This window comes from Panulirus ornatus, chromosome 40 (genome assembly GCF_036320965.1).
Source record: "Panulirus ornatus isolate Po-2019 chromosome 40, ASM3632096v1, whole genome shotgun sequence".
Taxonomy (NCBI): domain Eukaryota; kingdom Metazoa; phylum Arthropoda; class Malacostraca; order Decapoda; family Palinuridae; genus Panulirus; species Panulirus ornatus.
This window is the reverse complement of record NC_092263.1, coordinates 11,598,183-11,611,635: the sequence shown is the minus strand read 5'-3', so window position 1 is coordinate 11,611,635 and position 13,453 is coordinate 11,598,183. Positions and strand designations below refer to the sequence as shown.

The 13,453-nt window shown below is 42.8% G+C and overlaps 1 protein-coding gene across 2 annotated transcripts in view; it reads right to left on the bottom strand.

Annotated features, from left to right (window-relative positions):
* The window catches only part of Hmgcr (HMG coenzyme A reductase), a 53,578-nt gene that overhangs the window by 30,317 nt on the left and 9,808 nt on the right, over positions 1 to 13,453 (bottom strand). The window contains exons 1-2 of one of the 2 annotated variants that reach the window (XM_071685536.1): positions 11,122 to 11,675; positions 809 to 960 (exon numbers count right to left, since the gene is read on the bottom strand). In XM_071685536.1, coding sequence (XP_071541637.1) covers positions 809 to 960; positions 11,122 to 11,131 — 162 coding nt within the window. In that variant the 5' untranslated portion in view covers positions 11,132 to 11,675. Of the gene's footprint in view, positions 1 to 808; positions 961 to 11,121; positions 11,676 to 13,453 lie in introns of those variants that run through there. The other variant, XM_071685535.1, reaches the window with a different exon arrangement.

The following is a 13,453-nucleotide window of genomic DNA, read 5'->3' as shown; positions in this document are numbered from 1 at the left end:
ATTTTATGTTTCCCATTACACAAAACTACTCTTACATAGGTCTCTATCGACATTTATTACATTTTTGGAGGTTTTCTCTTATGCATGAACGTATCTCCCACTTGATGACTGAAGAAATGGGTATCAACTATCAATATGGGAAAGGCTGTCAGGAATTTAAGGTATCTGTAAATCAAGGGATGGATGTACACCTAATCAACGCTATGTCCTATAGTTCTCGTGACTGCCAACCAGTGGTAATTATTGTCTTTTCTGTCCACAAGCAGTCATTACTATTAACCAATGGCCATTACCCTTCATCATAAGTCATTAGTCTTCATCAGTGACCATTACTTATCACCAGTGGTTATTAGCCTTCATCAGTTATCATTACTTTTCAACAGTGGCCATTACTATTCACCAATGGTCATTACTGTGGACCAATAGTCATTACTATTCACCAGCAGTCATTGCTATGTATAGGTGATCATTACTATTCACAAAAGTTGACTACCCTTTACCTATGGTGACTGCACTTCATTTATAATGTTTCTAAGATATTCTAACTTGGAAAAACCTGCTATTTGTTAATGTCAACATTTCAACTGACAAGGAAGCAACTTCTGTTCAAGTTCTAGTGCCCTCTTTGATTACTTTTCTTTAGTCTTAAATAATTACTGACTTGATTACCACAAGTGGGTCTAAAATACTAGTCTTGTATGGCTGAATTGTGTGACAAAAGTACCACAAGAGGGTCTAAAATACTAGTCTTGTATGGGTGACTTGTTGGACGAGATGATCAACCATTTTTATGTGTGTCTGTGTGTACCTGTGGAGTGCGTGGGAGGCTTGGGTCCTTGTACCAGTCGACCAGGGAGATCATAGCAACTGTAGTTGTGATGACAGAGAAGATCACCTCCCATGGATGGGCCGCACACATCCGCCCGTGGGCCCAGAACGTCCGCCATGTCATGCCACAACCTGTAACACAATGTACCATTACAGGAACATGTTATAACATTACTGAAACACAAGGTACTATCACAGAAGACCATCACAACACCATGACATACCATCACTGTAATACACCCGCTATCATGGCAACACAGCATACTATTATAGCCATACATACCACCACAGCAACACAATGTATGTTATTACAGCACACAGCACACCATCACTGCAACACAAAGCAGCATCACATAACCACCCCATACTTTATCAAATCACCATAACAACACAGCAATACAATTTGTTGCTTTGTCACCCCAAGACACTCTACTAAAGCACCACACTTCATCACACGTACCAACAGAGGAACTCATCACAACACTATACCTCCTCACAATACAAAAGAACAGGACACATACATCACAACACAGGAGCTCATTATGACACATCCTAACACGAGATGGGTCACAACCATCATACTAACCATCGAAATGTTCATCACCATATCATCCATTATCACACTACTCATCACCATGCCACCAACATCACAGTACTTTTCAACATTTCTCCACATTTCCCCCACCCTCCACTGGAGTCTTACCACAAGGGGCCAGACCCCCACGACCTTCTAGTCTAGCAGTCTTTCCCTTACAAGATCTTACCCTTAAAATGACCTAGGTTAGACCCCACGGTCCTGCTGTTTCCCCTACCAGCTCTTACCTAACTCATCAATAACTACAGAAAGGGCAGCAAAGATGGGAGGGTCGTCTGGTCTGCTGGCCCCATCGAAACTCCCCAGGTAACATCCCCCAAGAAAATCCTGACCCATCCGGTGTGTGACACACAATCTGATGACCACTTCTTAGAAAGAAAGGTCTTTTCAAGAAGGCAGCCAGGACCCAAGTACCTGCAGATCTTTTTTAGCCACAGAAATGAAAGTGATTTCTGGACCAGAGAGGGCTGAGGCAAGAGGCAAGGACCCGGTACCCCGCCATACGAAGAGAAACGAAGAACATTAACGAACGGGAGAAGACATACACACGAAGGAACGGGAGAAGACATACACACGAAGGAACGGGAGAAGACATATAGACGAAGGAACGGGAGAAGACACAAACGAAGGAACGGGAGAAAGACATACACACGAAGGAACGGGAGAAGACATACACACGAAGGAACGGGAGAAGACATACAGACCACCAGGGCGCCTTATGACCACAACAACAGGCAGTATATGCACAGCCCTGGCGGATCTAACAGCAGCGGCGGGTTGAACGACCCCACGGCCACTGTCACACACGTGGTAATAACGGTCATAACGGTCATAACGGGTTTTAACGGTCACAACTTAGGGATGGATGTCTGTCCTTCACCCGCATCCTGCTCCCGGGCGCTCCGTCCAAACGCTATAACGACCACAAGACATATAGATCGCCTTGGCGTTCAGTTCGGGGAGACACTCGCAAGTAAAATGGTCCTCTCTCTCTCTCTCTCTCTCTCTCTCTCTCTCTCTCTCTCTCTCTCTCTCTCTCTCTCAAGATTACGACATGCAATACAACAGCGTCTCCCAGCCACACACGGCTTTTATATCAGACCTGGTACATGACGACCTGTCAATATATCCATCCCCCCTTCCCTCCCCACGCAGAAAAAGCAAGAAAAACACCCCACCATTCATACTGTTCACTCACATTACCACATCCTTGCATTCTAACACACACCTCAACTCCTACGATGGAACGCCTATTTCCCATTCCTAGTGTCCTATATCACCAGTGACCACGAAACAATCCCGAGGCTATAACGGAACCAAGCTATGGGTAATCTATACAAGAAATTGATGTGACCATTCCTATGTCCCCTGGGGGTAAGGGAGAAAGATGACTTGCCGCGCATTTCCTGCGTGTCGCTGGTGACTAAAAGGAGAGGGGGCTGGAAATCCTCCCCTCCTTATTTACTTTTCCAAGAGAAGGAAGAGAGAAGGGGGAGGGGGGCAAGTGAATATATATGTGAATATATATATATATATATATATATATATATATATATATATATATATATATATATATATATATATTCTTTCTTTTTCTTTCAAACTATTCGCCATTTCCCGCATTAGCGAGGTAGCGTTAAGAACAGAGGACTGGGCCTTTGAGGGAATACCCTCACCTGGCCCAATTCTCTGTTCCTTTTTTGGAAAATTAAAAAAAACCGAGAGGGGAGGATTTCCAGCCCCCCGCTCCCTCCCCTTTTAGTCGCCTTCTACGACACGCAGGGAATACGTGGGAAGTACTCTTAATCCCCTATCCCCAGGGATAATATATATATATATATATATATATATATATATATATATATATATATATATATATATATATAGAACTGTGGTGCGGGTCCTCTGTTAGGGTCAGGGAGGTTTGTGGACACAGACCATGAAAACTATTAAAAAAAGAAAAGCTTTTAATATCAATTCGTTAAATAACGCGATTAATTTCTTTTAATGCGCCAGAGAGGATTTACGTGCTTTTTAGCATTTTCCTGTGGCCCAGAAACGGGGGAAAAAGCGCTGGATGATTATATGGGGGAGAAAAAAATCTACGGTATTATTAATAAAAAAAAAAACCTACATCTACTTCGAAATAGTTGAATAGAAAGAGGCGGCAAAGTGATATAAGGCAGAAGAAGAATGAAGAGGGGAAAGTGAAGTAGGGGAAGAAAAAAAAATCGAGGATAAGAAAGAATATATTACATTCGCACACAAAGATGGAGACGTGTTGGTTCACATTAATGACTTTCCAACATTCCCTTACTTCTTTCCTTCCTCAAGTAGTTAAAACCTAGTGTACTGTTATCTATCCCGAGTACAATTAAAAAAAATGGACGCATAAACATTACTAGCTGTAGAGGCAATACAATCAACGAACTAGGAAATGCCTACACTAAAACTTGATTAAACATGACACACGATAAGTGCCCAAGTGCACTTTCGTGTAATCATCACATCATCAGGAAAGATACAAGAAATACAAGTCAGTGGACATACAAGGAAGAGACGTAGGTATCTTTAAACCTCGTAAGGGTTTTTAAAGTTGTCTTAAATGTTTAATCACAAGGAGAATTAAACTTTTTTGTGTGTTAAATTCTGTTCTATCACAAAGTGAGTTTTTGTCAAGTAAAGATTTCGTTTAATCATTGTACCCAATCCCGACTGACCTCATGTTTGGTTTTACCTAAGGGTCGTGTATGGAATTGTGTGTTCAAGTATATATATATATATATATATATATATATATATATATATATATATATATATATAGCAGGTCAATCTTCGTCCTGGTCATGGCGCATCCTTCGGTCAAGACTCAAAATAAGTTCTAATTTTCATCTCCAAAAATAAACATTTGGTATCTAAAAGTCTTTTTTGTGTTGTTTTTCATCAACTCTGCAGCTCTGGTAGGTGCCAGTGAAAGGGTACAGCCAGTAACAAAAACAGCAAAGGAAAAAAAATATATATATATTGAATACTTTTTGCCGCCATGACTAACGCTGATAACCACATTCACTTCATATTTTTTTTCCCCTCCACCAATAACAACAGGTCAAGTTGTATTTGATACAGCAAAAACTTCATTTTAGAATGAACCTACGTATACTCATATACTCAGCACACCACAACCTTAGGTAAATTCGACTGAATGGTTTGGTCAACCATAAACAAACAAGCAAAAAAGGTGTCAGGAGGTTCAAAAAAAGGTGTCAGGAGGTTCAAAAAAAAAAAGGTGTCAGGAGGTTCAAAAAAGGTGTCAGGTGGTGCAAAATAAGGTGTCAGGAAGTAAAAAAGAAAGGTGTCAGGAGGTTCAAAAAAAAAAGGTGTCAGGAGGTTAAAAAAAAAAAAGTGTCAGGGGGTAAACAAAAAAGGTGTCAGGAGGTAAACATTTCCTGTTTTGTGAGTTACCAAAACACTCTTTCCTCGCCCCAGGCGAACCCAGTATTCACCCTTTCACCTGGCTTTGCCACCTGTGACCACCTACTCCTGATGTTACCATCCCTCCCCCCCCCCCTGTGTTACATGCTGGGAGTATGTTACTCAACGTGACACAGTGGGCATTGCCCAAGTCCAGCCTCGTTACATAGCTAATTAAGAGCCACTTCGGGTATGGTTTAGGGGCAAACGACCCCTTCAAAGAATGGCCATTTTGGCCATTAATGGCGGAACTCGACCACCACTCCTCCTCCTCCATTTATTCAACATTTCTGGCCACCTGCGTCTCGAGAGAGAAGAGGGGTGGTCATCCAACCATCCACTTGTGGTCTGTGGACTTTCGAACCATCCACCCACTGACAGCCAGTGCCACACACACACACCACAACGCCAGGACCTGAGACAGGCAGATGGTCAACGAGAGGCAGATGGTGGCCAACGAGAGGCAGATGGTGGCCAACGAGGCAGATGGCCAACGAGAGGCAGATGGTCAACGAGGGGCCGCCAGGGAATGAACGAAGGGAAGGGATAGACATTTTTTTATGTATTTCGTCTGCATATTTAAGTCTTTATTTCATCTGAATATTCAATGCGTATTTCATCTGAAATTTTGAGCTCTGGCTTCAGTGTTCAACGAACTATTTCATTTGTAGTGTTTTTTAAAGACCGTATAACTTGACTTTAAAGCTTTAATAGCATAAGGAAACGGTGATTTAGAGGAAAATTCTCTCATTTGACTTTCATTCCTACGTTTAACGAGCGATAACACAGGAGGGGAAGATTTTATGATAATAATAATAATCAATATAACTTACATTATCATTACTATTATCATTCTCAGCATAATGGGTTAATGGGTCAAGCTACAGAAATCTTTTTTATATGTGTCTACAAGGTTATGAGGACAGTGGAGCAAGTTATGAGAGCAATGTCAACATCTTTAAGTTATACGAAATCATGTTAAGGGAGGCCCAAATTAATATGGTTAAATGACGCGAGGCAGCTCTGTCAGGGTTAAGTGTATAAATATCAAACTGTACTTAAATGAATTTATTGTTAATTTACGGGTCTAATGTTATAAGGGTGGAGGTTGTACGTTTGAGAGTCACGCGGGGTTACCTTACGACAGGTTAAGTTCGAGAAGCAATCATTTCAAAAATTGACCCAGTGTTACTCTATGCTTATGCAGTCTATACACATTTAACAACTCGACCATTAACATATATATATATACATAAATATACCTATTGACACTTTCAGTTTCATTATTAATCAATTTCTTTCTGAAATTTCAACTGACGTGACCTTTAAGGCAGCAATTAAATCCTGACCTAAGTCTGGTTTCAAAGCTGGTCAATAGCTAGTACTGGGAAATTTTCTCCACTTATAACGGAGCATGCGCCGTGGCTGTGTACACAAACATTTGGCGCGCAGGACAACAACAAACATTTGGCGCGCAGGACAACAACAAACATTTGGCGCGCAGGACAACAACAAACATTTGGCGCGCAGGACGACAACAAACATTTGGCTTGCAGGACAACACCAAACATTTGGCGCGCAGGACAACACCAAACATTTGGCGCGCAGGACAACACCAAACATTTGGCGCGCAGGACAACAACAAACATTTGGCGCGCAGGACAACACCAAACATTTGGCGCGCAGGACAACACCAAACATTTGGCGCGCAGGACAACACCAAACATTTGGCGCGCAGGACAACAACAAACATTTGGCGCGCAGGACAACACCAAACATTTGGCGCGCAGGACAACACCAAACATTTGGCGCGCAGGACAACACCAAACATTTGGCGCGCAGGACAACAACAAACATTTGGCGCGCAGGACGACACCAAACATTTGGCGCGCAGGACAACACCAAACATTTGGCGCGCAGGACGACACCAAACATTTGGCGCGCAGGACAACAACAAACATTTGACGCGCAGGACGACACCAAACATTTGGCGCGCAGGACAACAACACAAACATTTGGCGCGCAGGACAACACCAAACATTTGGCGCAAAAAAAAGAAAAAGGAGAGGAATGGTGTTCGATACGCTTTAGGTGACGTATGGTTGCGTACGCGAACGAAAAAGTAGCCTTAACAAGGAGAAACTGGTGAAGAACTGGAGTGAGATTAGAATCAATAGGAGAGAAGAGTAATAGTGAACAGGTAAAACGAAGAAGTGCTCATGTACGAGATTAATCACAGGTGCGGGATGAAAGTATCGACTTGAGGGAAATTGGGTAAAAAAAAAAAAAAAAAAACAATTTAGGGAGGGATATGTACCAAAATACTAGGATATTCCTAGGCTAAAAATTTCCACGGATAAATACCTAAAACCTAGGTTAAATATTAATATATCCACGGCTAAATATCTAAAAACTAGGTTAAATATTAATATATCCACGGCTAAATATCTAAAAACTTGGTTAAATATTAATATATCCACGGCTAAATATCTAAAAACTAGGTTAAATATTAATATTTCCACGGCTAAATATCTAAAAACTAGGCCAAATATTTAAAGTATAAACACAAGCTATCTAAAAAAAAAAAAAAAACTAGGTTAAATACTTAAAGTAAATACACATGTATGGAAGTACGTTAAATTAAAACAAGTCAGAGCCAAGGTAGGAGAAGGTACCGGCTAAATAGTGGCCACATATAAGGTAAGAAAGTCGTCAAAATTGCCGAGTGTAGGACGAAAAGACCAGCAGAAAACCCGTGGTCAGAAACTAAAGGGGTTCTCAGAGGGCCAAGGAACGTGTCTTAAGTCACGCCTAAATGGGCTTTTGAGTGCATTGTGATAATGACCACCTACACGTGCCAGGTCTCAAGTGCACACCGCTCAAATCACTCCACTATCAACAGAAACACATGCCAAACACACACACACACACACACACACAGTTCGTAAGAGAGAGAGAGAGGTGGGGACTGGGCAACCATAAGACCCCAAAGTGAAATTAAGATTTTTGATCGAATATGAAACAATCACTTTTCCAGTCTAAGACCGATGGTTAAATTGAAATATAAAACGACTGAGAGACACGGTGGTGAATGCAGAGAGCATACATACATTAAAGAAGCTATTAAGACAGACAATGTTCAAGAGATGGGGCCCCACAACATTCAAGTCCCGATAATACCTTTAAGAAAACACTTCATAAACATTTCACTTCAAGTTTGGTTCATGGAAAGCTTACTAGTTTTTCTCTCTGAAACATCTGTACGTCTATCCACTCCGACCACACTAATTCACATGCCTTTCTAACTCTAACCACGCTAATGTATGTGCATATACATATATATATATTTCTTTTTTTTTGCTCCCACCACAAAAATCTGTCTTTCTACTTTTACCACACTAATATGCGAGTTCCTGACCTATTCCACAGTGTAGAACAGCCTCAAAAGAACCTTATTGATTGGCCGTTTCTTAAATTATTTTGCACCAGTGAATGGGTAGACAGACAGAGGGAGGGTCACAAGAATGTTGTTGTTCGGTTAAAAAACAAAAAAAAAGTCATATTGCAAAAGACACAGACGTTAACAACTGATAACCTACATATGAGAGGTGTATATACGAGGTATATACGTGTTCGAGAGATGAGAGCAGATATAGACTTTGTTGATAACAGTGTGGGACAAGACAGGGGAAAATGCCGAACTTCTCTCTCTCTCTCTCTCTCTCTCTCTCTCTCTCTCTCTCTCTCTCTCTCTCTCTCTCTCACACACACACACACACACACACACACACACACACACAAATGGAAACTGTCTCGTTGAAAAGCAGCTGAAGGGTTGCTGAAGAGAGAGAAAAAATAATAATAAGCGAGGACCAGAATGATTAAGTTTTCGAAAATGCCTTTCACAGCCGGAGGACATGATTAACTTAGAACCTAAATGGGAGACGATACTGTATGGGAATTACCCCACACTGAAACTGCTGGAGGAACAGACATACGGGGTCCCCCCCCCCCTTCACACAATCTCTGCATCCATGTTAATGGAAGGGTGCACAATCATCCATGTCACTTATTGCTGAAATACATATTGCTGGAGGAAGAAGATGATGATGATGTGGCATGGGTGTTGGACGTGGAGCCAAAAGAAAAAAAAAAAACATAAAAAAACAACACTTGTGCATGACTTTTAGAAAGAGAAAGGAAGTTTAGATACTGCACTGAACAACAGACCAGTGTGTCACTGTTCAAACACTTCAGATCATCAACAATCAAGTGGATGACACTTCCAAGTGAGGATGGGTCCTCTCTCTCTCTCTCTCTCTCTCTCTCTCTCTCTCTCTCTCTCTCTCTCTCTCTCTCTCTCTCTCGGTACCGGACGCACGGGTCAAATTACACTGTTTTATCAAGTCTTAATCAGCTGCCAAGGGTCATGTACCAATCATTACATCATCATCATCTCCTCCTCCCAGGTGACTACACCATTATACCCTAACCCCACACCCCCACACACACCCACCGCCAGCTGTGTCGTCATCGCCCGGCACTCACAACCTCCTCACCACCACCTATTACAACCCGAACCATCACAACACACACACACACACACACACACACCCTGGCCACGACCTCGAACCATCGTAGCCCCACTCTCACTACAACGACCTCTCATCATTGCGTTACTTAGTTCTTACTACTACTACAACTACTACTACAACTACTACAAACCACGTCCTCACAACATCTACCATTTACTACAACGTCTACCATTTACTACTACTACTACTACTACTACTACAAACCACGTCCTCACAACATCTACCATTTACTAAAACATCCACCATTTACTACATCTACCATTTACTACATCTACCATTTACTACAACATCTATCATTTACTACATCTACCATTTACTACATCTACCATTTACTACACCATCTACCATTTACTACAACATCTACCACTTACAACAACATCTACCATTTACTACAACTACCACTGTAACCTGTAACGACTACCTTGCCACCTCTTACTGTTATCACAACACTGTAGCACTTTACTATACTGACCTCCAGTGAAAGATCTGCCACTGTCTTTATTTATACTGAAATAGCACCGCTTATTATTGTCATTTATCACTCCATTATTGTCGTATATTCTCACTCGTTTACTTTCATTAATTTTTTTCTTACACACACACACACACACACACACACTGGGATACGATAAGGTCAGTTGCAAAAAAAAACTTTATCCAAGAACGTAGCGATGATGGGGTTGAGGTGGGGTGAGGTTTCTTTGGCTCTCAAAGGCATGATGGTTGTCGACATTATTGGTTTCCATCGTCCTAAATCAATGGTTTCCATCGCCCTAAATCATTGGTTTCCATCGCCATATCCTCACCATCAATTAATATCAAACTCCATCATCACCCCGCCTCTCTCTCTCTCTCTCTCTCTCTCTCTCTCTCTCTCTCTCTCTCTCTCTCTCTCTCTCTCTCTCTCACTTCGCCACTCATCACTTTTCCTTTCACATTTTTTACATTACGAGTTTGTGAATGTTCTTTTTTTTTTCAAGTCATGAATGACCGCAAAAGTCTCTCGTTCATAGACAAAAATATGAAACTTTTAACACCCACCACCCACCCTTTTAAAAGTCACACCATTGTTGCAATAGCTCTTACACACACACACACACACACACACACACACACACACACACACACACACACACACACACAATCCCCCTTTTTTTTTTTTATCAGCAAGCTCAAGTCACGGCCACGCCGAATGAAAGGGAAAATTTAAATAAACGCGAGATGAGAACACCAACACTCCAGATGCATTGACAGAGTTCCTCGCTCCCCTAACAGAAGTACTTGTCTTCCTCTCGGTAGCTGTCTAGTTCCATTCCCTTTGGCCCCAGGTAGCAGAGACTCTCCTCTCGTCTCACCTGCATGTCGAATGCTGACTTCATGTACCCACAGACTTGCATTTATCTCACCCTCTTAAACGCAACCCGCTCGCCAAAGCGCTGCCTTCTTCTAAGAGAAAAATTCGTCTCCAGTACTCTCTCTCTCTCTCTCTCTCTCTCTCTCTCTCTCTCTCTCTCTCTCTCTCTCTGCAATACACACGCCTGAGAGAGAGAGAGAGAGAGAGAGAGAGAGAGAGAGAGAGAGAGAGAGAGAGAGAGAGAGAGAAACGAAAAAAAAAAGCGCGAGATCACTTACCTTCCGCCATGGTGGAGCGAGGCGGGTCACAAGTAACTGTGGCGGATGTGGTCGCCTCCCTTTAAAAAGAGAAAGCTTTCGTGCCCTGTCTCCCTCTCTCTCTCTCTCTTCCCTCTTCTCCAATCAGGATATTTTTTTTCCCCCCAGCGTTTAACTCCGGATCCCACTTCACTTTCCCTCCTTCCCCACTTCTTCTCACACGTTAGGAGGCTGCAACAACTTTCGGACAAGAGGCTTGCTTGTTCGTACGAAAACCTGCACAGTATCTGTCCACCGTGGATCACAAATGTGTCTCTTGTCTAATTAGCACATCTTATATCTAAACCATTCAAAAACTAGCCCCAAGACTTCCCAGGGAGAGAGGTCTACACTAGCTACTAGCCACTCGAGTGCCCGGCACCTAACTAGCAACATTTGTTAAGATGTTCAAGGGGAGGCGGGAACGCGCATGGCCGCCAAACATTACCACCTACTGTATTAAAAGTATTTTTTTTTCTCCCTCCCTCACCGGCAACCCCAGTCTTCCCTGAAGTCGGATACACGAGCAACAACAACTCATGTGTCTTCTAAAGCGTTTGACAGAGGTGAAACACCTTGTGGTGTTAGAGGGAAAGGAAGCGATGGGGGTAAAAGAAGAAGAAGAGAGATAGCTAAACGTTCTGAAATTACCGCGAGCCAATGGTGGCTTGTGGGAGGCGGGGCGCAGGAAGTCCCGCCCTCACACACACACACACACACCACAGACTGTGTTGGTGGTGCCCTTTGCCGCCCAAACACCACTCAACCATACACACACACACACACTCAACCACAACCATGCTCTCATCCACTTACCTACCCATCCACCCTACTGAACCACATTCTTCTAACGGTATTCCCTGACACGACCTAGCGATTCCCAGTACACACACACACACACACACACACACACACCTTGTACCATCTCCACACACTCCCTTCTGCTGGATGCCCCGGTGTGACCCCCTAGCCCGGTGTGGGTACTGAACCCAGTAACCTAAGTATGGGCAGCGTCACAGGAGGGAAGAAACTGCTCCACGCCCTATCGCCTCCCGCCACCAGAGAGATCCCTCGTCCCCTGGGTTGCAGTTCGGTCAAAGACCGCTACCACAACGGCCCCATCCTAACCACATCATTCATCACAATGTATGAGGGTTGTTTACATACCTGTTACCTCATCCAACCAACCGTTTTATAAACTATCAAAGTGGGTAGTACGTATTTTTATGCGTACATTTACAGCCTTGGGAAGAAGTCAATTTAATAATCCGTAAATATCTTATAATTATTATCATTATCATTATTATCAACCATATAATTGAGCCAAGCTGCACCGGTAATTAATAATGACTTCCAGAAACATATAAAGTCAGTCATAATTGTCATAAACTTCACAGCATTTGGTCACTCCATTGTTATATCTAAGGGTCACCACCTCCTCCTCCTCCTCCAACTAATTCCTCGACTCAGGCTAATATAAACCAGCCACAGGAGTTCAAAAAAAGGACTGCCTCTCAAGTGTATTATGCCGAGAGAGAGAGAAGAGAGAGAGAGAGAGAGAAATATACGCTGATGGCGACGTAGACATCGGATCCCACATGCGTTCCGATCCTTTCAATCCCGCTTCTATCCTGTGGCAACCAGGATTTGTGAAGCTACACTCTCTCTCTCTCTCTCTCTCTCTCTCTCTCTCTCTCTCTCTCTCTCTCTCTCTCTCTCTCTCTCTCTCACCTGCTTATAAAAAAAAAAAACATGATTATGAACGGCTTCAGTTACTGAGAAATAAGACTAGGGATAACATATAAACAACCCTCGTGGACACACACACACACACACACACACAAAACGTTCCGAGGTTGTGTGTGTGTGTGTATATATTACAAGGAAGTTCCTGCTAAAGTCTTTCATAATGCATACGAGAACCGGGTGTTTACGACACACACACACACACACACACACACACAGCGTCACTGCTGACATAGGAAAATGAGACCAACTGGCATACCATAATGGAAGATGCAATTATGTGGTTCAAACTGGGTCCATACGTGGGATGGAGGGGGTGTGGGGAAGGGTGTCGAGAAATGCGAAGAAGAAATGTTATCATGACAGCCACAGATAGAAAAGGAATAGGTTTCCCTGGGTGTAAACAAGTGGCAAAAGGAAAACTTTTCCATGACCAGTGGGTGCACGTATACGCCAATACCACACAAGAGTCTGTGACTGTCTACCAAATAAACGCAGGGAGTTCTTATAAGACGAGTGGAGGTGGTCGCCACTGGGTGACAGAGAGGGGGGAAAGGATTGAGAAAGA